We start from the raw sequence: 24,156 nt of genomic DNA, 5'->3' as shown, positions 1-24,156 counted from the left end.
GAGACATGCTAAAGCTCTTGTACTAAGGCTTTATTCTTTTTAAGAGCTAATGCAATTACGAGTTAAAGTAACACAGGCCTGGGATCCTAATGCAGGAACTGTCCAGTTTAATGTTACAAAATTGGTTACAAAGTTATTCATATGGGGCTCAACTCTGCAAAATGGTGAGCACTGAGGCTTTAATTCATAGAAATAATGTGATATATTTGATGTAAACGTATTCCCAGGAACTTCAGTGGGTTTTTTTTTGTTCTTTCAGCGCCAAGCATGTTCCAGGGGTTTGCTGGACAAGACCAGAATGCTAAACACTTTGCAGACTGGGGAGTGGGTTTCATTACTGAATGCTTTGATTTTAACCTCCCTGTGAGCTGATGAATTCCAGGGCAGACTTTCATTCCTTAGAGCATTTCTTAGGACACTGCCTCTGTGAGCAGGTCCTCGTGTCTGTACAAAATGCTTTTGCAGAGTCCCTTTTTGAAACTTAAACCAAAACATGTCAGCTTTCTGTAGAAAAAATTGTAAGTAAAAAGCAGTTTGCTCTGAGTGATATACAAGTGTTTCTTTATTCTTTCTTAGAATTGGCCTGCAAGGTGATGTATCCGATCCACGGACAAAGAGCTTTCTCTATATCCTTGATATTCTCCCAAGGTATAAATGAACTTCTACCTCAGTTCTTAAGCCTTTGGTGTAACTAAGTAGGTGTTTTATATTGCAGCGAGACAAGCCACCTATAATGTTTTACAGGGATACTACTTGTATGGTGTTGTATTACTTGTCTGTTTTCATGTGTTCATATGTAACTTAAATACTTGTATTTTACTGATGCCATTATAATCTCATAGTTACTGTGTATGCTTTCATTGTTTGGTTTTCTTTTTATTGTGTGTCTATTTAAAGCATGGCTGTATCATAAATGAAACAAATGGAGTTATTTAGTTTCTGTTCAACATCAAACTTGCATTGACTTTATTTAGAAGCAGATGTTGGCAGTATAATAGTTTGCTAATAGGCATCATGGAAACGTTAAAATTGTTTGAAATACCAGGTTGAAAAAGCTTTGATTCTGATGCAACATTTAGCCACGTTTTAATAGGTAATATTTTAATGAGTTTATTTAAATATGTTATTGACGGCACAATACAATACATCCTCTGTCCCCTTCCATTTTTTCTTAAAGTATCTTTTCTGTCTTTTTGGTCCTGCCTCTAGATATCTTGGGGCAGCTCATATAGTTTTGGTTTGTAGTATGGTCTCTTGTTTCAAGTAGTAATACTAAAATTTTGAATATCACTGTACTGTCTGAGCAGTGCTCTTGTCTTTGTGTTCATCTGTCATTTTTGCCTGGGTCAGACCCCAGTTCCTAATAAAATAGCCATAATTGTTTGTGTTATTTATAGATTAACTTTTGAAACAGTAAATCCAAACAGAGATGGCTTAAATTGTTCTTATTGAGAGTGTTAAAAATCAGCTCCAGGTAATGCTGGTAGTTGTTTTTGGGAAGAGGTGCACAGCACTGTAAGAACCACTCCTGGGGAAGTGAAGCAAGCAGTTCTCAGGGAGATTATCCAGCAGAAATCTCAGCTTCCGGACTGAGATGTCCATTGGGCACCACTTGGCATGAGCTTGAGAATTTGCATCAGTTGCAGCCCAGCAGACACTTGCCTGGCAGTCCTGCTTCTGCTGGGGGCTGAGACAGCTGCGTTCTCTGTGTTCCTCCGCTGGTTAATCTTGCTCTCAGAATTGGAGGAGGACAAAGGTCCGGCTGGCTTTTGGGTTTTTTTTGCTTTTTCTTTTTTTTAATGAATGCTGCCTGTGCAAGAAGGAAACGGGTACCAACAACAGGTTTTCTTTCAAGCTACCATTACCACTGGGAGAAGGGGGTCTTCATCCTTCTTCCATGAACAACTTTTTTTGCAGCCAGCAATATTAAGTGGGACCACATATTTGCCTTTGTCATCAGCAGATAGAGAACACGGATACAGAAGGGTTGAGTGGCTTGGCTGGGACCACCTAAGAAGTCTGTGACAGAGAACATGAAACAGAACATGATGCAGATTCTGTAGCCTAGAAAGTTATACAATGAATAGGTAAAAAGGAAGGTTATTATTACTCCCCTACCTCTAGCAGAGGTACAAAAATAGGGAGATAACGTGGGTTTCTGAAGTTGCAAATGATCTTTTTTTTGGAACAAGGAATGTAACTCAGTCCTCTTGACTGACCTTTCAAAATTATAAATTAAAACCAGCAGATAATATGTAAGTTAATAAATAGTCAGAATGATAGTACCTTCCTGAAGGGAATCCTGACCTCAGTATTCCTTTCCGTTAAGCTGGGACACAGAGAAGAAGCTGGCTGCCTTTGGGACACTGTTGTGCATGAATATGGAAGTGGTGCTTCCTGGTTGCTGTGGGCTTAACTGGCTAAAGGGCAGAAGTTTTTCCTTCTCGAAACCAAAGCTTTAGAGACTGCAGGACATACATTTTTCGTCATGACGATGCAAAGGAGCTGGGCTTGGCCGTGGCACTTTATCTCCACACCCCACGAGACCCTGCTGATGTCCCTTATCGCCCTTGGGCAGGTTGTTTCTCCAGGCAGTCCTCACTGTAAGCAGTCTGTAATATGTTGAAGGTGATGGCTCTTGCAGAATTTCTGAGTTCCAACACGTTTATGTTTTACTAAGATAGTGTTTTTGTATTTTCTGGATATGGCATGTTTGCCAGACGTTGAGCATGGAGTATTTCAGCCCAAAAAAGGGAAATTCTTAATATAGGAATTATCACTTTGCATTCTAAATTGGTACAGCATGCATGCTGTTTATGGAAACTATAAAATAATTTCTCATCCCTTGGCTGCTCCTACCTTACGTTCAGCCTTTTGTAATGAAATGTTGGTGAAATAAGGCTCAAAGATAGCCTGGAAAGACAAATTCAGTATCTGGAAAGACCTGAGAAATCCTTGGAGCACCCAGGGGGCAAACAACATCTGACCTAAATGGTCCAGACACTGTCTGTTTATCGTGTCCAAGTCATAACTCAGGGAAATCTAATGCTAAGATGTCAAAGTTCTACTTTCACAAACACATTCGTAATGTTAATACCTGCCAAGTACTTAACACATACTCTTTGTATGGTGATTACTTGTCTTGTGATCTGTTGATCCTGTATGAGCTCTTGCATTTCAGGCTGTGCTCTGGATTCATTACTTTAAAAATAAGTTTCATAGTAGGTGATGATGATGATGTTGAGTGTGGATAAACATACCAACAGATATATTCTCCATTCCTCTGCAGGGAATTTGGCTGCTGCCTTTTTCAGTGCAGTGTTATTTTTTTCAGTATTATTTTTAGTATTTTAAAATTTGACATAGTATCTTGTACGTTTTCCAATTTATTGTGAAATGTTTTAGTTGTTTATTTCTTCATGTGTGTCTTTAGTTGATGGTAGTTAAGAATGTGCTAAAACAAATTGTGTTGTGATTTGTACCAGTGGAAGTCCGAGGTCACTTACTGACTTAAATAAGTATGGAGCTGCTGTCTGGTGGCATTAGTATTCTGTTTCTATATGCTGTTCTGAGATCTCAGTGTGTGGCAAGCATACTATATCTACATTAGCTTTACTAGAGAATTAATCAGTGCCAAGAAACGTTCCCAGAGACTTGAATCTGAATCATCTATGCCTCTAAATTGTTAGCATGGTCCCTGGCACAGTTTGGGCTTGTTCCTTTCTCCAGAGATTTAACAGGCTGTTTTTGGAATAAGCCTATTCCAGACCTCTGCACGGATCTTGATAAACCTCAGGCGCCTCCTTCCCCTCCCGCGCAATCAAAATGAAAGAAAAAAGTATAGAAAACTGAGAATATCTGCAGTTTGAGCTCTGAACATGTCGTGTTTCTTAAAGCAGTTAGATGAATATAGGTTCTGGTGTGTTATCACTAAAGTTGATGTGAGATTTTGACATTGATTTGGGGTTTAAGCACTTTAAAATGAAAGTTTTCTGTTCCATGGCTAAATAGTGATATTTTTTTCCCTGAACAGTTATCTTCCCCATTACCAATTCAATCTGTTTAATAATAATATTAAGCTTTAAGAAATGAACAGTGGCATGCAATTCTGAAAATGTTTCCCACTGTTCATTTCTTAAAGCATAATATTATTACGTGGTTTTTGTTGTTTTTTGTAATTGCCAGCAGTCTGCTTTTTTAATTCAGTTGCCAATGATTTGATCTAGGCAACCATGAAAGTTCAGGTACATTTTTTTAAGAATGATAAACTTTAACAGCTAGCATGGTGTGGCAAATATTTTGAGCTAAACAAATCTGTCAATGAATATAATGTAGTTTACATCTTGTTACTCTGATTGTTGATCTTTTTTTTTCCCCTTGTAGGCTCCAGAAGCTTCCAAAATACCTACTTTTAGAAAATGTTAAAGGATTTGAATGCTCTTCTGCGAGGTAAAGTCTAACTTATGCAGGTTTTAGTTTTTAATAAAGGACATTGTCTCCAGAAGGGGAAGGCAGGATTTTTATTTCCTAGAATTTAAGTTAACAAAATAGAGTGAGATGGGACAGCTAGCAGCTGTGGGTTGAACATACTATTTTAATTTGAAAGTATTAGGTTGTGAAAGGAATTTGCTAAATAACTATTTCTTTCTCTGAGCAGATAAAATATATTGTAACAAGTTGTCTCCATTGATTTGATTTGATTATGTTGTGTCCTTTTAGAAAGGCTCAGTGTTTATTTTTGAAGAACAATAACAGTGGGTGTAGCACTCAGATATTTTGGGGTTTTATCTGTTGCAGGAGCTCATGGTATCTCCTGACAAGATCACAGTACAGTATAGGGCCTTTCTTCAGTACTTTTGTTGATAGTAGATTCACACTGGTTCAGGGTTGCCATCAAATGGTCCAGAGATATAGTATGAAAACTGTATATAATCTTCCTCTGTAATGTGGAAGAGGAAAGTTGTTACCTAATGACAGCAGGAACATTCTGCTCTCTTGTGGGCCAAGTAGGAGACAGGGGTTTATAGTCTTCCTTCTAATTTCTTGCTGAAGTAAAGTAGGATCTTTCCATCGCGTTCCTTAAAGCACCAGGAGAGCAGCCACCCTGCGTGTCACGCTCCCTGATGAACACAGCTGGCAGCTGGGACATGTGCTCGGCTCTCTGAGTGGTTCAGAGTGCAGCCGTCCTCTGTGGGTGCTGGAACGCTTTGTTGGAGGTGCCGCCTGCTGCTATAGGGCCTGTGATTCCCTAGGCTGTGCCTTGCTGGCCAGAACTGGAACAAGTTGCAGTTCAGAAAACACCCCAGAGGGAATGGTTGTTGTCTTTTATGACACTTGGGATGCAGTGTCACATACAGTGGCAGGTAGAGGTCACAGCTCCTGCTTTTTCTATAGTTCCAGACTAGGGCAGTGTGCATGGAATAGAATAGAAAAGACAAGTCTTTTTAAGAAGAATTCAATTTCAGTGATTTTTCCATCATACGTAAAGTACAGTCCTACCTCACTGTTATTATCAAAGCCACCAATTTTCATCATCCTTTGAGTTAACCCTTCTGTTAGGCTTAGTTGATGGTATGTCTGTGAACAGAGGGAAGTAGTGAGCTATTTGTAGTGGTTTTATTCTCCTGTTTTATAATTCACCAGAAAGGGAATGTCTTGTCTTCTGATTATTTTTGACACACTAGAAGTATTCTCCTAGAGATGGGATATTTTTTGAACGGGTGTTTGCACTGAAGTAGGTGTGAGATACCTGTGAAGATGTAGCAGTAATTTTTTGCTACAGTAACACTGGACTTTGTATATTGTCTCCTCAAGTTCAGAAGTGGATGACTTCATATCTGGAATTATTTGTCCTGTTCTTTCACTGAATGTGCTGAATGTCTTGGTACTTAAGGTGTTGCATTTAATGTATTTTTATTTATTTAGGATAAAAAAGGACCTAAAGGTTGTATGAAGGGAGTAATTGCTTTTTGATTATTTCCACTGCCAGAAATGAACTTTTGCGGACACTAGAAACATGTGGATTTAAATATCAAGAATTTCTCTTGTCTCCAACCTGTGTGAGTACTAAAGTTGTTCTAATATTATTTAACTGTTCAAACTGCACCGAGCCAAAGAATATTAAAGAATGATCTATTGTTTTAGAAAGGAGAGTCATGTCCAGAGCTGAAGATAATCTTCTGAATGAGAAAGCCGTCTGGCATGACTTCTGATTTCTTATCAGTATACTGGCATAATCGTGCTGCTGTTATTGTTCAGATCCTAATCCCATATTGCTTTGCTAACATTTGATGTGTTTTAATAGCACCATGGCCAGGAAGGTGGTTTTCCCTGCAGGAGCCTCATTGCTTCAGAAGTGCTGATGCCTGTGGATTTCCCAGCGCAGAAGATGTGACCCTGTCATTGTGGGAGGAGGGGCTTTGTTTGCATGTTTCCCTGGCAACTGAAAAAAAAGAGTTGAGAGAAATTTCAGCTTGTGCAAGGCTAAATAGAATCAGTGAAGTACTGTATATATCTGAGAGAAGCTGATAGAGAGTAGCTTGAAGACCAGTCATAGTGCATTTACTTCGTTGTTAGATGTCTTATAATTCCTTGTTCAAAAATACAAGGAGGCACCTTTTTGCTTTTTTATAGAAAAGAGGTACTGTCTGTCCCAAGAAATCATGATGCATGTAATTTTTCTTCTCACCTCACATAAAAGTTTGTTTATATTCCTGTTCATTTACAAAGAAAGTCAAAACCACGAGGTACAAAGAGTAATTTCCTGATTCTTTGAAAATACTTAGGTGTGGAAGTTGGAAGTGTTTAGGTATTATGAATTAATACTAAAGTCACAAAATATATTAATGTGTCATAGTTCTATTACTGTATATAATGGCAGATAACTTGTATGATGCTATACACCACTTTTTCCTGTTTATCACATGGACTAAGGGCTTGTGGGTTTTTGCTTACAGCTTGGCATTCCCAATTCTAGGCTGCGATATTTTCTAATAGCAAAGCTTCACCAAGAACCATTTCCCTTTCAAGCTCCTGGTCAGGTGAGTGCATGAGTGTTACCTGTATTTGCTTTGTTTCATGAAGATTGACAGTTAATTTTCGGTTTAGTGGTATGTGTTGATGAATGGAGAGAGGGATAAGTGATATCAACAGAAAAGTTACATTCTTCTTCTCTTTTATTCGGCCTGGATACTGACTTTTCTAAGGACTGGAATGCTTGCCAGTGGCTTAGCTGGCTTTAAAGAGTTGGGGGACGGTGGCTGATAGTGGGCTATAAAATAATGCATTCTGCTGCCTTTTTCACCCCCTTGAAAAGGTCTTTTTGCAAAGGCAATTATTTGCAGTTGCTCCTGACATCATTGCTGATAGGTCAGCAAATCTTGATGCTAACATTTTTTTGAAATCTTCATGAAAATAACATCAAACAGTTACTTGCTTTATTCAGAGCATCTCTGAAGGAATTCTTACTGCAGAGCTGGCTGTCATGTTGTTTATCAAATGCAGTTCTTTATTTTTTTTCTCACAATTTGTTCTTAGATATTGCCAAGATTCCCAGATCAGGATCTAGAAGACTTATTCGAGAACAAAGCTGCTGGCAAAGATAGTTCTTCCTTGTCTTATGAAGAGAAGAATCTCGATCCAAACATTGGTCCTGATTGCAGCAGCAAGAAGAGTTTACCAAAAGGGACCTTCCTTTTTAAGCTTGAAACAGTAGAAGAAATGGAAAGAAAACACACTCAGGACAATGATTCCTCTATTCAAATGCTTAAAGATTTCTTGGAAGAGGAAAATGAAGGAATGAGTCAGTATTTCTTACCACCAAAGTCCTTATTGCGCTACGCTTTCTTGTTAGACATCGTTAAGCCCACCTGCCGCAGATCCACATGCTTTACAAAAGGGTAAGTGGCAAAGGAGGTGTCTTGCTGAATCACTTCTTGAAATTTCAGTGTGTTTTTGCCTGTGTACTGTAAAAACAAGGAGAGCCATTTCATCAAAAAACTCAGGCTTCTCAAAAATAAACTCCTTATGTAGTGTGCTTTGTGGTCCAGTGGCATGCCAGCATGAGAATCTGGCAGAACATCATGTGCCCACTCTAAAAGGCATTCACAAAAGACAGTGCCATTTGCTGTTGACCTTCACAGACGCTTAATTACCCCTGCGGAAATATGGTTCCAGTAGACTGGTATAGTACTGATTCATTAGTGAATTTCTTTATATTGCTCAATGAAGTTACAAAGTGTCATGCATGACAGATCCATTCCTCATTAAAACTGTCTCCACTGTACATTCTATTGATTTCTTGGGTTTTTCAGCTGTGTAGGTCAGAATAGCTGTGGATTGGCCATATGTCATAAAACCAGTTAGGCTGCTGCATTACAAATCCTGTTTGATGGAGCAGAACATCAGAGCTTTTCTGTCTAGTAGTTTTCTGATTTGTAACTTGCAATTTCGAGTTTGACTGTCGGACGTTGGTGAGTGTTCTGAAACGCCGCAGACAATCGGTCAGGGGCTTTTCCACTGAATGCCTTTGTATTGGAAAATGCCAGATGGAGCCTGGAGGTTTGTGGGAAATGTTAATATTGGTGAATTTTTCAAGTTAGAATATTTTTTTGGAATGCTCAGAAAGTTTCAGCAAAATGACTTGGTTGATGAGTTAAAGCTAATAATAACTTTTTCTTAATTAGTAGAAATTAGACTGTCAGATTGACAGAGTTCCTGCAGATTTTGTGGTTTTAACTTTTTGACAATAAAAAAAGCTGAGAAGAGAACAAATTTCAAATGTTCAAAATTTGTGCAACAGGAAAGCCCTTCCCCCAGCTCTCACAGACATACACCTGTTCTGTCCTCACTCTTCAAATTGGGGGCGGGAATCAACATCTCATGGGATCTGTTTCTTAATTAGAATAGTCAAATAAAAGCTTTTGGCCAGAATGATCTCTTACATATCTCATGTATGCCTTAAGTGTCATCAAAAATAAATTGGCCCCTTGTGGTTTTGCTAGAATACGTCATGGTACTTTGTGGTCAAGTTTATCAAAATCACACTGAAGGAGACTCCTGAGTAGTTAGTATGAAGTCTTATATATAGTGGTGGGAAATCTGACACAGAACGTGTCTGTTGTCCTTCTGCCGATGGGGAAGGAGCCAGGCCAGATAGTTGCGGCAGTTTTTCTTGGCTCAAAACACAGGAATCTGATTTACTGTCTTTGTTGCCTTTTTCTATCAGCCGCTGGGAAGGAAGGTTTCCAACATGGTTCTTAATATGGTCTTATCATTTACAGCTCTGCATTAAGAGAAGGATTATAATTGCATCTCAGGCTTCATCTCGGTGACTTTCTGAGGCCAAGAATAAATTGTTTCTATATGTGTTCTTAGAGTTCTGGGTTTGCGTTTCTCCGACGCATCAGATTTAGGAAAGAGGACCCTGGATGGAGCAGAGCAACACTCTAAGTAGTACAGAGAATCCCACTGCTGAGATGCCACTCTGGTGTCTTTCATATAAGTCATGCTGATCGTCAGCTTTGAGACTGAGAGAAAAATTTCTCTCAGTTCTGGTTGGTCTTCAGGTATTTCCAGCATGGTTCATGTGATGAGGATAATCTGGGTATGCCTTCTCCAGGTCTTGCTAGTTCAGGGACCTCGAAGATGGATACTTCATCATGTAGTGGCCTGTGATGTGTGAGAGATTGAGCAGATGATCCTGTTTTCTCTTCCAACCTTGGACTCCTATGCAATTGGAAGATCATTGCTGAGTTCCTCGAGACGATAAACACCATGGTTTCTCTTCTGAGTATGTTTGTGATGACTGAATTTGTGAGATGAAGTTGTTCGTTTTAAAGGATAAAGCAAATGAAAACAACTTCTTTAGATATAATCATTCTGATTCTTGATATGCTATTAACAGAGAAGCAATACTTTCTAAAATAGTGTAATATTAGTTACAGAAACTCTCTGTAGCATTGTGGAAATTATCTTTTTGTTACTCATAATGTGGGGCACAATATACTCAGAAATAATATATTATGTGTATGAAACTAAGAGCTTTTTTGAAAGCTTATAGAAATAAAGAGGGAGGGGAATCTCAACTCAGATGAAAATTGAAGACTGTAATTTTGTAAGCCAACTTCTTTCATTATAACTGGTAATGAAATGTCAGAAAATCAATGCATCATTTTTTACTGTGGCAAAAATTCCCATCTTTAATTATGTTCTGAGTCTGAGGTAGGAATGTTAATTTTTCTGTAGTCAGCAGCTGGAATAATAATTAATAATAATCCCTAACATTGGCCATCTGCCCACATTTGTGTTAAAAAAACAACATACCCCCTTGGCCCCAAATAACTTTTACTACCAACTGGATTTTTTTTTTTTTTTTTGCTGAGGAGTTCTGTACTCTAGTGCCAATTATTTAGACTGGGGTATTTTATATAACATGTAGCCTATTGAAAGATTCTTTACTCTCAGTAGAACTCTGAAATACTACTTTGAAATTTATTCTTACTTATTTAGGCTCAGATATGTTCATCTGAAATAAACTCAGAACTCCTCAGAACTCCTCAGCGCTATGTGTGTTATATTATTATACTTGATATTAGTGTACTTTCAGAATGCAACTAACCAATTCAATGTGGTGTATTTACAAGACAGTTTGGCTCCATGAGTTTTTAATCTGTGTCAGTGTTTAGGGCCTTTTGTTCTAATTCTAAGGAAGATTTGCAAGCATTTTATTTTGGAACAAGTGTTGCGCTCACTGACATTAGCAGAACTACTCATGAGCTTTTCCAACTAAAGAAGAAATTCTCAAAATGGAGTTATACTGGGTCATTGTGTCTTTAGTGAAGGGACAATATTCCTTTATTCATCATGGAATTAGAAAGGCTTGAAACAAAAATTTTTCCAGTGCCTTGCTTTAGATTGGACCCAAAATGGAGCAAAAGACCTTTTTCCTGATGCACAGATAGAACTACAGAATTGTATCTGTTAATGGTTGATGCAGACCACATTGCTCTAATGTGGGGGATCTCCTGAAGTTCTTCCACTGTGCAAAAGTCATCTGTTGACTTGACTCAGTCTCTTTCTCTTCAGGACGTTCAAACACTATCATAGTTAGACCAGCAGAGCATGTTTCTGAAAGCCCATAATTATATTTAAATGATAGCCTGGAAGAGACTACAGTGTAAACATGTTGTTTGGCAGTCAACCACAAAATATCCAAGAAATCCATCCTTCCTGCCTTCCTCCCTTCCTCCCTTCTTCCCTCCCTCCCAAGATGCCTGGCTGTCCCACATCCCTTCCCTCTGTGGAAAATCCACAAGCAACCAAAAGTTACACCTGACTGAACCACTTTGTGGATTGATAGAGAAGCTGGAGGCTCACACTGATGATCCTCCTTTGAAAGCAGAGAAGTGATTTGAACCCCCTGGGACCATTTGGCCTTCAACACGTTTTGCCTTCATGTAAAATTGGTTTGTGCAGTGTAGCTGGCCTTTTCTGATGATGCTATGCTCATATTCCTTGGCCTTGTTCAGTTGCCTGGTTGCCTTATATAAGGCATTAGTGTGGATAAACCCTTGTTCATTGACTGCAGACTCATCCCCAGAGAGCATCTTCAGAGACTGTTGCACTCCAGGGCTTAACTTTGTTAATAACAAGGCCTTTTGCTGTATCTGTCCAGGAGGCGATTTGATAATCAAAGCGAAGGAACCTGAGTAACCTTCCTACACCTTTGCAGTTGTCATTACTATGAGGTCCGATGAAAATACTAATTTAAGATTGTTGTTGTTGTTGTTAAGGTATGGACACTATATAGAAGGAACAGGCTCAGTTCTGCAGACAGCAGTAGATGTTCAGGTAAGAATGTGTAGACTAATGTGAAGATGACTTGTTTCAAAACTTTTTTTTCTGTCTTCTGCTTTATAATTCTGAATATTATAACAAAAAAGCTTTTAAAACTACATTTTATGGCAACAGAATTTCCAATTGATCAAGATTATATGTGTGCCTCTCCCTGTGGAGAATATGAGTAGCTATTATTTTATTATCTGTAGTATCATACAGAGGTTTCACAGGGGTATGTGAAAATGTTAAATTAAATTACTAATTATATGGGTAAACTACAGTACAATGTTGTGAATCTAAGGCCATTTTCTGTACACAGATGATCCAGTAAATATTGTCTAATGTTTCACATGTTTGAATTTCAAAAGTATTATTTATCTGGGAAGACATAGTATTTTGAAAAGTACTACTGTTGATACTAAGTTCACCACAAAGTGGTATTTTGGCATTGGGGAAGGTAAAAATAAATGTATTGGTGAATCATCATTCAAAGATACTTTTCACAAAGCCTGTTTTGTACCCAAGCACATCCTCCTGCACTTCTGTGCTGTTCACTAATATTATATGGCATTTCTAAGCATAAGAAAAATGCAGCTTTGGAACTCAGGATCATCTCAAAGCGAATGTATTAAAACAGCTGCATCCATACAGCTTAATTTGTGTGGATGGTCTGCTCTTGTGTTATACTGAGTCACTGTCCTGTCATTAGCAAATAGTTATAGTCCTTGGATTATGTTGCTCAGTATTGGAATAGCTTGTAACTGAAGGAAGACACAATGAATGTCCTTGTGGCAACATCGATTTCTTTCTTGCAAGTCCATGTGTTGAGATACTGGCTGCAAAAATACACCACCAATCATATTTCCAAGCAAAACATGCTATTGTCTTTGACGCTGTGATAAAGAAATATTCTTTTAAGATACGAGTGTTTAATTTTACATATTTGGCCTGCATTGGTGATGTTGGTTGTTTTGGATATTCTTCATAGCTTGAATCAGTATTTAAATGCATTGAGGAGTTACCAGAAGAAGAGAAGCTTATGAAATTGTCAACACTAAAACTGAGGTACTTTACCCCAAGAGAAATAGCAAATCTTCATGGATTCCCTCTGGAATTTGGTATGTGCTGCAAAGTACCCATTTTTACATAATTCTTCAGAAATACCAATGTAGTTCTTTTACTGGGGACTAATCTAGGCTTTTTATTTTGCATTTTTTTTTTGACCGCTCAATTCTTATGATTGATTCTTGTTATTTGGCTAACTCTGTGTTTCTCTGAATTTCCACTAGTTTTTTATATGTTATAAGAGCCAGCCTCTGTGATTAGGTTTGTCTTCGTAAACTAAAAAAAAAGTTTTGGCACGAGAAACGCTCTATTACTGAATGGCAATGAAGGAATACCTTTGTTTAAAGTTGAAACTATTTACTCAGCAGCCAACATTACTCAAAACTGTGGTAAGTCAACATATGCTGCCAGTTTAGAGGACTGTTAGTGGTTCTCTGTGTTTGAGGCGCTTGCTTTTTCCCTTGCACGCATTTACAGCTGCTGACAGAAAGGGAATTTCAGAAGATACAAATACTTCTTTCTTCACGAGTAACCAAACTCTTCAGCTAATGATCTTTTAAGTCATCTCTATTTTCTAGAAGAGGCAGTCCTAGCCCTTGGTATTTTCTAAATGTTTTTGTGGAGAAGTGGGAGTCAAGGAACAAGACTCAGCAATACCAGTATGTTGGACACAGGTCAACCAGAATTAAGCCTGAAATAAACTCACCAGAATTCCCCTTGTAAAGAAAGGCAAACAAGAAAGTTACTACTGGCGAAGGAGCTTGGCCTGCTGTCACATCAGATCAATTCATTGTCTCTCAGCAACATAAGCATCCATAGAATAAGACACCACTGACCTTGAGTAATTTTTTATATTTTATTTAGACTTCCTCAGTGACTAAGAGTTTCGAGGAGTGCTAATACTTTTTACATATTTATTTCTTTTTTAGTTTTAGTTTGTTTTCTCATTTATTACTTACAGTTATATTCAAAATTACTGCATTCAAACAAAAAAAAAATCAGGATTTGCAAGTTAAACATTAGAGTTGCCAGCACTAAGCTTACTTGTTTAAGAATATTTGCAGGAGCGTGCTGTGTTATGTGCCAACATGCAGGATTTTTTCATAGCCTCTCTTCTTGAACAGATTTGTTCTTTTTGCAGGCAGCATTTTTCTTACATAGCTCTGTTCCATATTGATATTGGCTGTTGTAAAGAAACTTGAGCTAAACACAGCTGGATTTGGCTTATATAGGTTTATCATGCTGTTGAGTATCTCTTTGGAGCACAGAATTGCCCACTTTCTCTTTGTTTGTTTTTAAATACAGCTTGTGTTTTCCAAGAGCTGAATCAATCTTTGCAACATGACTGAGAAGTGTAGTAGGGTTAATACTGCTTGTATTTGACAGAGGGAGAACCGTGACAATGGAGAAACTTATGTTTGGAAGACTCCATTAATGTGGGGTGAACTGTTCACAAAACCTGACATTTACTGTTTCAGAATGCTGGAATGATACCATGCTTCTCTGGTCAGAGCTCGTCTTCAGGGACAGCTGTGACCTTCAATATTTTTGCAAACCAGAACTGAACTGTCAAGACAAGTCAGGCTTCTAAATTAGATGAACATCCAGATCACCACCATCTAAGAAGTGCTCATTTAGCAAACTTGCCTTTTGTCATCTGGGAACTGCAGAGAGAGGGACAGATTCTACTTCTCAGAGGGCTGTACCCTTCTGCCTTCGTCATGGGACCTTCTTCACAGTTCTTGCAGTTCTCTGCCTCGCTATACTACTTTTCTGATTTCCACAGCGCATAAAACAAGCCTCTCATCCAGTGGTTTCCTCTCACATATACTCCTGATTCAGAGGCAGAACAACCTTTTCCCAGTGTGCTGAGTCACAAGCCTGACATTTCTTTCCTTTGTGTGTCATCTAAGGCATTCCCCACTTTGTACTTAAAACAAGAGTGTTACTCAACTCTAGGCTGATTGAAATTTTTGATGAATTTAGGTACTATAATCTAAGTTTCTCTTGAAGATTTGCAAGCTGTGTTTCTTTTGAAAGTTGTTATATTTATGGCTACAGCAAAGGTGTTTCCCTGACAGCATTTCTCCCATGTTAAGTTTCAAGTAATTATTGTGAAGTGTGGGGTTTTCAGAGAGAAATGTGCTATAATTTCTCTGCTCCTGTGTTCTGTAGTGACAGCAACATTTTCAACAACAGAAAGCTTGGGAGTGTACCCACTGTGAAGATGTTGTTGGTCCAAGAAGCTAAAGAATGAGAAAACTATAAGCTAAAAATGAAGAGAATGTTAGGAAGCTTTGTAACAGATGCTGTTACTGGCTGCAGCTACAGTATTATCAGAAGAAACATGAGTGTGTCGAAATGGTTCTGTATTTTAACAGATGGACGGCCTTTTTCAATAGGTGATGTCCAGAGTTAAAATAATTGTTCATTCTTAATGTAACAGATTTATTTGTGCTTTTAACATCTAAAAGTATAATGAAATACTGCAGTCATTTGTCTTAGCTGCTACTGTGGGTCCCACAGGAATATCATTAAAAGTGATCAGAGCATTCTTGCACCTGCGACCTGCTTTCATGAGGGTGATGTCAGGATGCCTTTTCCATTTTCCTGCTAGTGATATATGTAAGCTGTTAGGAAATAAATGGCAGCCCAGTGGAAAGCCAGCACAGTGTGGTAGCGCCTGTTGCCAAGACTGCAACATCTGCAAGTGGCGTGCATGACCCAAGTGATACAGTGAGAGCTGTGCAGCAAGTGCCAGTGTACTGTGAGTTCTTGAATCTGCCCTTCTGATGTAGCCCACTCTTGAGCCAAGAAGATAGAAGGTGCAAGATAATGCCAACAGGCAGATGGAGGAGGCTTGGGATAAAGGAAACACTGAGCCCTGAAAATTAATTCAGGCTTTTAGTTGCCAAGAGGTGGAAGGAGAAACTCTGCAATTTTCAGGGTTCAGATAAGCTTCTGAGGCTATAAGTGCACGTGCCTCTGTGTGTGTGTGCATAAATACACATTTATTTTTATATACTCTTCTAAAATGTGTAGATTCTGTACCTTATTCAGTGATTTAATATGAAAACTCCATCTAAGGAAGTGTGTGTGGGAGTGCAAGTGGTTGTTCCAAAGACAGAAAACGGTTGCCCAAATGTGAGTGCCAGAAGCTGGGCAGAGTGGATGAAGCTGGCAGAAGAAGTGTTTACCAAAGCAGTGCATGTTCAAGGCATTAATAACTGGCAGAGGGGGATGGAACAACTCCTCCCAGACACCTACTCCTCAGCTTTCTACCCTTGGCTCAGCAACTGTCCAGCCATGTTCTCTCCTGAACAGTCCCTGCAACAGGATTTTTCTGAAGTGCTATGAAAACTTCAGAACATATATATTATATGTATATATATGTCTCACTACTTGCACACACAGTGTCTTTATACATCAAAGCTAATCTGGCTGGCGATGACCTTGTGCTCAAAGTTAGGGTTTTTTCTTAGGGAATGATCAAATAATTGAATGTGACCAAATATTGGCAGCTTAGCAAATGACCCTCACAGCTGAATTACCACTGCTGTTCACTCAGGTTGAAGCTAATGCGCTTTAGCTCGGAGCCGGAGTGAGCTAAGGGTGCAAGCAAGGTAGGTAGAGCAGATCAGCTGGCTGTTGGTGACTTCTTCATTCTCAGAAGCTTGGTCACCTTTGTGTGCTCAATACACAGCACAGCCCTTTCACAATACCTGGACCAGTTCAGTTTTTTCTGGGCCTCCCTTCTTTCTGCCAGTCCACGCACTTACCATGTGAAGGACATTTCAGACGCCGTCTATGTTTCTGAGTGCATTTTACAGCATTGAGTTACATGGGGAATTGTTTAGCTGCTTGATCACTCACTGCATAAGCCCTGCTGATAGCTTAGTCTGTACTGCTGCTATATTGCGCCGCAAACTCATTTGATTCTCCTCAACTGGTTAGAGGGGCTCAGATTGGAAGCACAATATAAAGCTTATTGAGAAATGCAGTTTAGTCCATTTGCAGAATTACTGCCTTTTCTTTCTGCTGTGTCCATGTTCCTCTCTGGATGTTCTCTAGAGTAGTGGTTGTGCAGTGATTTAGGTGCTGCTTCCGCTCCCTGAGGGTGCTGGATGCTGTGTGAAGAGAAGGTGGGTGGGCATTAGTTACACAATAGAGCAATGTTTTGAGGCTTCTCGTTAAACCTTGAGGATGGCAGTACTGCTGATTGAAGAGCTGATCCAAATCCAGTGAACTGGTTAGGAATTAATTTTGTAATTTTGTGAATTTTAGGGGGGGTGAGGTGAGCCGTGCTGCAGTCTATGATAACTGCATGAACTACTTCCTGAAAAAAAGGAGTAGTCTAAAAGCTAGAAACAAACCCAGACTAATGATGTTGTACTGTATGTTTCTGTTTTAGGTTTTCCTGACAAAGTAACAATAAAGCAATGCTACCGTCTTCTGGGAAACAGCCTCAATGTACATGTGGTGGCAAAACTGATCCCCATTCTACTTGGATAATGTAGAACCTGAACCTCATGAGTACGGACTGGAGAAGAGAAAGCTGATGGCAGCTGAACAAAAGTCAGCTTACCAAAATATCTGTCCAGACACTTCGCTGAACAATTCTGATATATTTTTAATACCTTGCTGTTATGATGGATTTGCACTTTAGAGGTGTTTTGTTTAAATGGAAGTTTCCAGGACTTAATGTCTGTATGTAAATGTCCTTTTTAGTTTGAAAAATGAAAAAGAGCAGCATTTACATATACATCAATGGAAATGGATAAGGCTACTTTATCTTCAAACCGTCTTCTCAGTACAGTATAAGAAGGCTGTAAATGTCAAAGCTCTTTTAATTAAGTGCAGAGACCAAGTTCTGCATGTAAAATGTCTTCATCTGTAAATATCAGTGATTATTCTTAAAAGATTTATTGTATATATGATCTGAAATTTTGATGTGTTTTTCTGTAGCTGGTAAAACTGTTAAATTCAGTATTTTGTGTACAATTTTTAAGAAGACACAGTGTCATCTGTAGTTTATGGTTGTCTCATCTTCTCTAAACACTTGCAGGTTTCTGGAACCCAACTCTGTCTGTCTGGTATGATTTGTTTTAAGTGCAGCTAAATAAAAATATTTCAAGATTGTCACAACCTGGATAATAACTTGCCTGTTCCTGTTCTCACTTGTATTATTTAGGATAAGATCATTGCTCTTTACCAAAGACCTACACATAAGATATAAAATGTAAAAGCTCCATGTCTAGGTTCTTATGGCATAGGAACTAGAGAAAAGCTATATGGGCTTCTCAGGAAGATTTATTCACAAAACTTGATAGTAGTGCTAGGGTTAGGAGTGTATGTTGGGATGAAACCGCTGAATGTGGCCATCCAGAGTGCCATAGGTGTACATCGTCTCATAGAGCTGGGCTGAAGCATTTTTTTAATCCTCAAGTCATGTGAGTTTAATCTCTCTGAAACAACAGAGAAAATTATGGGTAATCTGAAAGCTGCCTAAAGAAACACGTGTTCTGCTTGTTATTTTTTCTTACAGGTAATAGTATGTTAGTATTATATTTGGAGAAAAAACAGCTTGAGGGACATAAGAACAGTCATGTTGTATTGCTTTTAGCCTTGGTAATGCAGGAGAAGCTAAAGACTGTAGTGAACAGAACTGATGAAGAGATACTGCAGCTGTTCTCATCTGCTGTAGTCCTCCTGAAAAAGAAAACGAACTTGGTATTGTTATTTTGTGCCAGACTTTGTCTTATGGTGACTCCTTGTGCATTTCTTCTTCAGTCTGGATTTGCATGCTGCTTCTGGACTGTTAAACCAGGAAAAGCTTGGGTTGATCTACTTTAGCCTGTCTTATTCCCTGAGAGCATTTGGACCCCTTGGGCAGTTCCAGCTATAAAAGAGAAATGGAAATGGATTCTCCTAAAAGAGCTCTGGACTGGGCTGTGGAGAAGGATACAGTTGGCCTCTGTCTTGTCTTGGTCCCTTGTAGTACTGTAATGGCAAAAGTGTACTAGACTAATGTTAGGCTGTGCCTGCTACCAAACTGCAAAGAGCAAGTGTGTTTTTGACAGTGTTATGAACTGTAATTATCTGTTTATATGGTGGTTATTATATAGAATTATCAGTCAGATCAATAACTAGTAGCTACATGATCTTGTTCTTGGGAGAAAAGTGGTAATATGAAGATCTGTTGCTATCTAACATGGTCCAACCATTGACATGAAAACAGAGGACATCAATTCTGTGTACAGATTGGGATTTCTTTTTCCTAAATCATGTAAATAGTTGTTCATTTTGCTTCACTATAATAGTATTTGGCAAAATACTACTATTAACAATTAATATTTGATTTCTTAATCTGCAAAATATGTTTGATTTGTATGCCACGCATAAGCAAGCAATATTTAAGTGTAAGTTTAAAGTTATCTATCTGCATCTAAAACTGATATAGCAATACAGCCTGTTATATGTTGACAGTGAATTTTAATTGTGTGATTGTGAAGACTGAAATCTGTTTGCTACTCAGCTGTTTCTGAAGGAGATATTTTAAAAGACAGACTTCAGACTTGTAAGTATATATTTATATATTTTACCCCTGCTCACTCTGTAATACCAGGGCAACTAAATTGAGTGGCTGCTTCTTATCCCATCTGTTCATCATTAATAGACTCTTTTACTGAGCTCTGCTGGGTTGCACCTGCTGGACCTCACTTGATGATGACGTGGCTTCCTTTTCTGGGCAGCCTCCTCGTCACAAGTGCCTTGCAGCCTACATCAGCGCTGTGCAACTGCAGCCTAAGCATTTTCACAGCAACGAAATGTGATTACAAAAGCAGATGAAAGGTAAATAAGTGGAACCTGGAAGACCGCTCTGGAAACAGAGATTCCCAGAATCTGATTTTTGGTTTTGTAGCTCACGTTCTCTGCACATCTGAAATACGTTTAATTATCTGTGCAAGATGATGTGGTTGCATTCTCTCAAACTTGAGAAGCTCCACTGAGGAAAAGAATGTCATATTTGGTAGTGTCATGTTTATGCAGTCATTTTTGAGGTCTGCTGGTTGCCTTACAGAATGTCTTACCTACCTAAGTCTGTTTTTATCTGAGGCAATCTGGGAATACCATTTGTTTAACACAGTGGGTTTGGATATTTTTTGATACATGAACTCAACATTTTCCAGTGGAGGCGCATCCTTTCATGCAGTGAATGGGAGGCTCCTGCCCACAGGCTTTTTAGTCTCACCTTTTGCTGACCGTCTTACCAGGCCTGTAAGGATCATCAGGAATCTGTGTATTACAGGCTGGAAAAACACTGATCTGTGATAACACTATTGTATGTCTCAAACTTAGTCATGGGTAAGCCCATTTTGTTTTCTAAAGAGACATCTCATAGAAATCTGAGCAGCTCCAATGCTTTGATGACTGTACAAATCTGTTTTAGCAGTTGTCACACCTTTCTAAAATAAACAGAAAATTTAGCAAATATTTGTTGTATCTCAAGGATGAACTATTCATTCTCAGCTCACCCTTTGATTTCTTGGTTATATTTGCTTGGTATTCATATTGCAGTTTAACACTCTGGCTTATTTCATAAATACTACATTATATTTATTTTCCTTAGCAGTTTAATATGTTTTGCCTCTTAGATATTTCAAACCACTTACCTGTTCTGTGTATTTTTTTCCGGCATGGTATTTAAAGAATATGGTATATTAGTAAGGATTTGGAGGAGACAAATAATTGGCTAAGAACACTAGGCAATTCTTGGTATTCTTACATAAATAGTGTGTAAAGTAGAAAAGTTTGAAGAAATATCTGTGGAAAAATAATGTGAAAGTGTAAGAAACTAGGCGTAGAGTCCAATATGAATTCCAGTAACCATTTTCCTTTTGCCTGTGCAAACATGAGTATTCTAGTGTTATAACCTCATTAGGGGAAGTTTATGCTTGTTTAGTAACAACTTGTTTTAGCAGATAACTGATACCCAAGACACCAGGGAAAATGAAGTATTGAATAGTGACAGTATGTCAATTTAAATGTTATTGTGAAGAGCATGTAGAGATTTGTGTTCTTTTAATCTTTAGTTGATTACAAAGGTTTGGGGAATTTTTATAGCTGTTGAAGGGAAGAAATATGTGGGCTTAGGTGACCCGGCAGCCATCTGTGAAGTCAAGACAACTGCGTTGTTCTCTTTGACTTTACTCCATCTGGTCCTTTTGGGAGTGGAAGCATGAACAGGGGATGTTTTGGTAAGATCTCTGATGAAGCAAGAAGCAGAGTTGGAGGGGCTAAAATTGAGTGGGGTATGCCACTTGTAGTGTAAGTGGATTGTTGGAGAGAGTTTCACATAGAATGCCACCAAGAAGTCCCTAAAATCTCCTCCAGTGGGGAGCCTGTCTGATTTTGAACACAGGAATACATTCTGAAATCCCAGCTTTGTTGAAAATGTGTTTGTCTTGTGCTTTTGTGTATGTACTGGGCTGTTGTAACTCGAACATGTTAAAATTACAACCTTGCATGTGGAAGGAAAGCACATTGATGATGCTAATATATTTTCTCATACCTAGACAGCAATAGTTTTGATTAGTTCAAATGTTTGCCCTGTATGTATTTTAAAAAAGAAATGAATACCATTCTGTTCGTAAATATTACACTTAAAAATGGGATTCTACTCAGAATTTATATTTCTGAATGGTATTTTGACTCGATATTGATGTTGCTTACCATGTGGCATTACTCATTCATTGTACATGTGTTGTAAGGTGAAGCATGGGGAAGAGTTCAGGAGAAGGCTAGACAAGTTCATGGACGAAAAATCCTTTGAGAGTACTGAGTAGGTGGACTTCTGGCTGAGGAAGTTCCCAAGCTGCAAACAGATGGAGGCCAAGGAGTACCTAGCAGAGATGTATGTGCTCGCCCTTTTGCGTACCCTTCATTTTCTACGTGTCTGCTCTTCCCCACTGTTGGAGACAGGGTGCTCACCTAGATGGATCTGTTTCTAACCCAATATGACCATTCTCGCTTCCTTATGTTTGTAGGGTGACAGACTGCCAATATTTGTGATCACAGCATCAATACACAGCAAATGATTGATGGATTTAGCTCAGATCTAAGCCTCTTATAAAGCCAACAGTACAGAATAGGATGAGTCTGAGGGAGGTTGTGCAGCCAGATCCATTCATGGCTTTAGGGTTATTAGTGGAGAAGGGTGACTATGCAAATGGAAGTCCCTAAAAATAACTCCAGTGTACGTTAAAGCAATTGGAATGTGCTAAAAGGGCTGGAATAATCAATAGAAAAGAACAAAGCCAATGTAACTGGCTGGAAACTTTTCATGAACCCAGTTTAAAAAGAATGAAACAAAATAGGAAGCATCAAAGTGGTTGGTGGTTTGTAGAAACAACGTGTAGGAAGAAAAATCAGAAAGACAGAGGAACCAAAATATGAATCTTTTAATGAAAAAAAAAACCCTGACTTTTTATAACTGCCTTTGTTGTGATAAAGGAACCCAGAGAGAAAAAGGAAAGTAGATCAGATCCAGCTGATATCACTATACTAAAGCAAATTTCATCTCTTTGTTACCTGCTATTAAAAACTGAAAACCTAGGTTTCCTGGCCAGTTAAACTTCATCAGCAGGTAACTTATTAACTTCATCTGCTGTGTTGGGGAGCAAAATCTTGAGCAGGTGTCAGAGGGCAATATGCTGAGAAGTAAAGGAATTCCATGAGGAGTGGCGTGGCAAATGGAGCTTTGCAGCTGCTGCAGCCCCCGGGGTGGTGCTGCGGCCGTGAAACTCTGCAGACACACGTAAAGAGAAGGAAGGAAGCAGTGACGGGTGGTTTTAGGTGTGGGACGGAAAGGGGAATGTTGTTTTTCACAGTCACCCGAGTTTGGAGTAAACCTATGATTGTTGACTCTCCACATAGGTAGGGACTCACCTCAAAAGTGCTGAGTTCCATATGATGCACTGTTTACACCAGCACTTTGCATGTTTGTACCAGGTAGGCAACTGTGTGGCTTCATGTGTTGTATGTCACGTTTGAACACTGGAATATTATTAGAAAGGTGAAAGAGAATCCAGGGAAGTGAAGATGGAAGTGCTGGGAGACATGACCACAGTTGAGGAGAAACTCAGGTAAGTGTTCAATACCTGAGATTAAGACAGCAATGCAGCTGGATTTATAATTATTTGCAAATATTGGAATCCTAACACTGAATAACAGATATTTTTTGCATCTATAGAACAAGATCACAGAATCACAGAATGGTTGGGGTTGGAAGGGACCTCTCGAGATCATCTAGTCCAACCCATCTGCTAAAGCAGGTTCACCAGAGCAGATCGCACAGGAATGTGTCCAGGCGGATTTCGAATGTCTGTAGTGAAGGAGACTGCACAACCTCTCTGGGCAGCCTGTTCCAGTGCTCTGGCACCCTTGAAGTAACAAAGTAATAAAGCATTATTTGTTAGTCTTCCACTAAAAAATTAGCCAGGTTGAGATTCATACCAGTAGTTGTGTTTCCCCCATTCAAAAAGGAGCATTGTCACAGACTCATGTCATGTCTCTGCATCTGAGTTGACTTCATAGGTGCAATTAGAAGCATATTAAATTTTTGTCCACAACCTGAGTCAACTCTTGGCTTCTACAGCAGTGTCTTTGCGTTGCAGGCACATGCTCCTGGAGAAGTAGAGGGATACCACCATTTCATTTCACACAGCTAAACAAGATGGTCATAAATTGTATTCCAGAATTAGAGACAAATACTGAATTAATTCCTGCCAAATACATGCACAACCACTACTCTTCAGAGGTGTTTCCTCAGCCATAATGTCAGTGAGGTAATGAACGATCTGTCCCAGGAGAAGGGGTTTGTGCCAGTTCTCCTTGTTAGGAAGAACCACCCCTATTCTTATGCCATATATTTGCAGGGTTTCCATTATGTTCCTCCAAAAATGATGTCTCAATCCAATGTATTTCAGTAAAATTAAAAGGTGTGGACCTATTTTTCTCCATAAATGGTTTGTAGATTTCCCAACTTGGCTAGCCTAAGGTGCATTCATTAGGAATACAGGGTAAATTAACTAAAATCTGGAAGGTCTAATGAAATGGAAAATAGTGTGTCATGCACGGTTTAGATAGATGTCCAGAACTCTCCTTCCATCCTATAATTGGTGCATAGTCAAAGTCATCTGGTTTTCAGGTCAGCCATTTTCTAAGCTATAAAGCCTTCATGAAGAGAAGGTG

The 24,156-nt window shown here is 38.9% G+C and overlaps 1 protein-coding gene across 7 annotated transcripts in view; it reads left to right on the top strand.

Moving 5' to 3' along the window:
• TRDMT1 (tRNA aspartic acid methyltransferase 1) overlaps positions 1-18,060 on the top strand; it is a 39,264-nt gene extending 21,204 nt beyond the window's left edge. For all 7 annotated transcript variants that reach the window (XM_082046887.1, XM_082046883.1, XM_082046885.1 and 4 more), the window contains 8 exons: positions 577-648; positions 4,384-4,449; positions 5,990-6,059; positions 6,957-7,040; positions 7,537-7,898; positions 11,793-11,850; positions 12,827-12,956; positions 17,315-18,060. In XM_082046887.1, coding sequence (XP_081903013.1) covers positions 577-648; positions 4,384-4,449; positions 5,990-6,059; positions 6,957-7,040; positions 7,537-7,898; positions 11,793-11,850; positions 12,827-12,956; positions 17,315-17,415 — 943 coding nt within the window. In that variant the 3' untranslated portion in view covers positions 17,416-18,060. The remainder of the gene's footprint in view (positions 1-576; positions 649-4,383; positions 4,450-5,989; positions 6,060-6,956; positions 7,041-7,536; positions 7,899-11,792; positions 11,851-12,826; positions 12,957-17,314) is intronic.
• Positions 18,061-24,156: the final 6,096 nt, after the last annotated feature.

This window comes from Streptopelia decaocto (genome assembly GCF_964273445.1).
Source record: "Streptopelia decaocto genome assembly, chromosome: 2".
NCBI classification, from domain to species: Eukaryota; Metazoa; Chordata; class Aves; order Columbiformes; family Columbidae; genus Streptopelia; species Streptopelia decaocto.
This window is presented reverse-complemented; position numbering and strand designations above follow the sequence as displayed.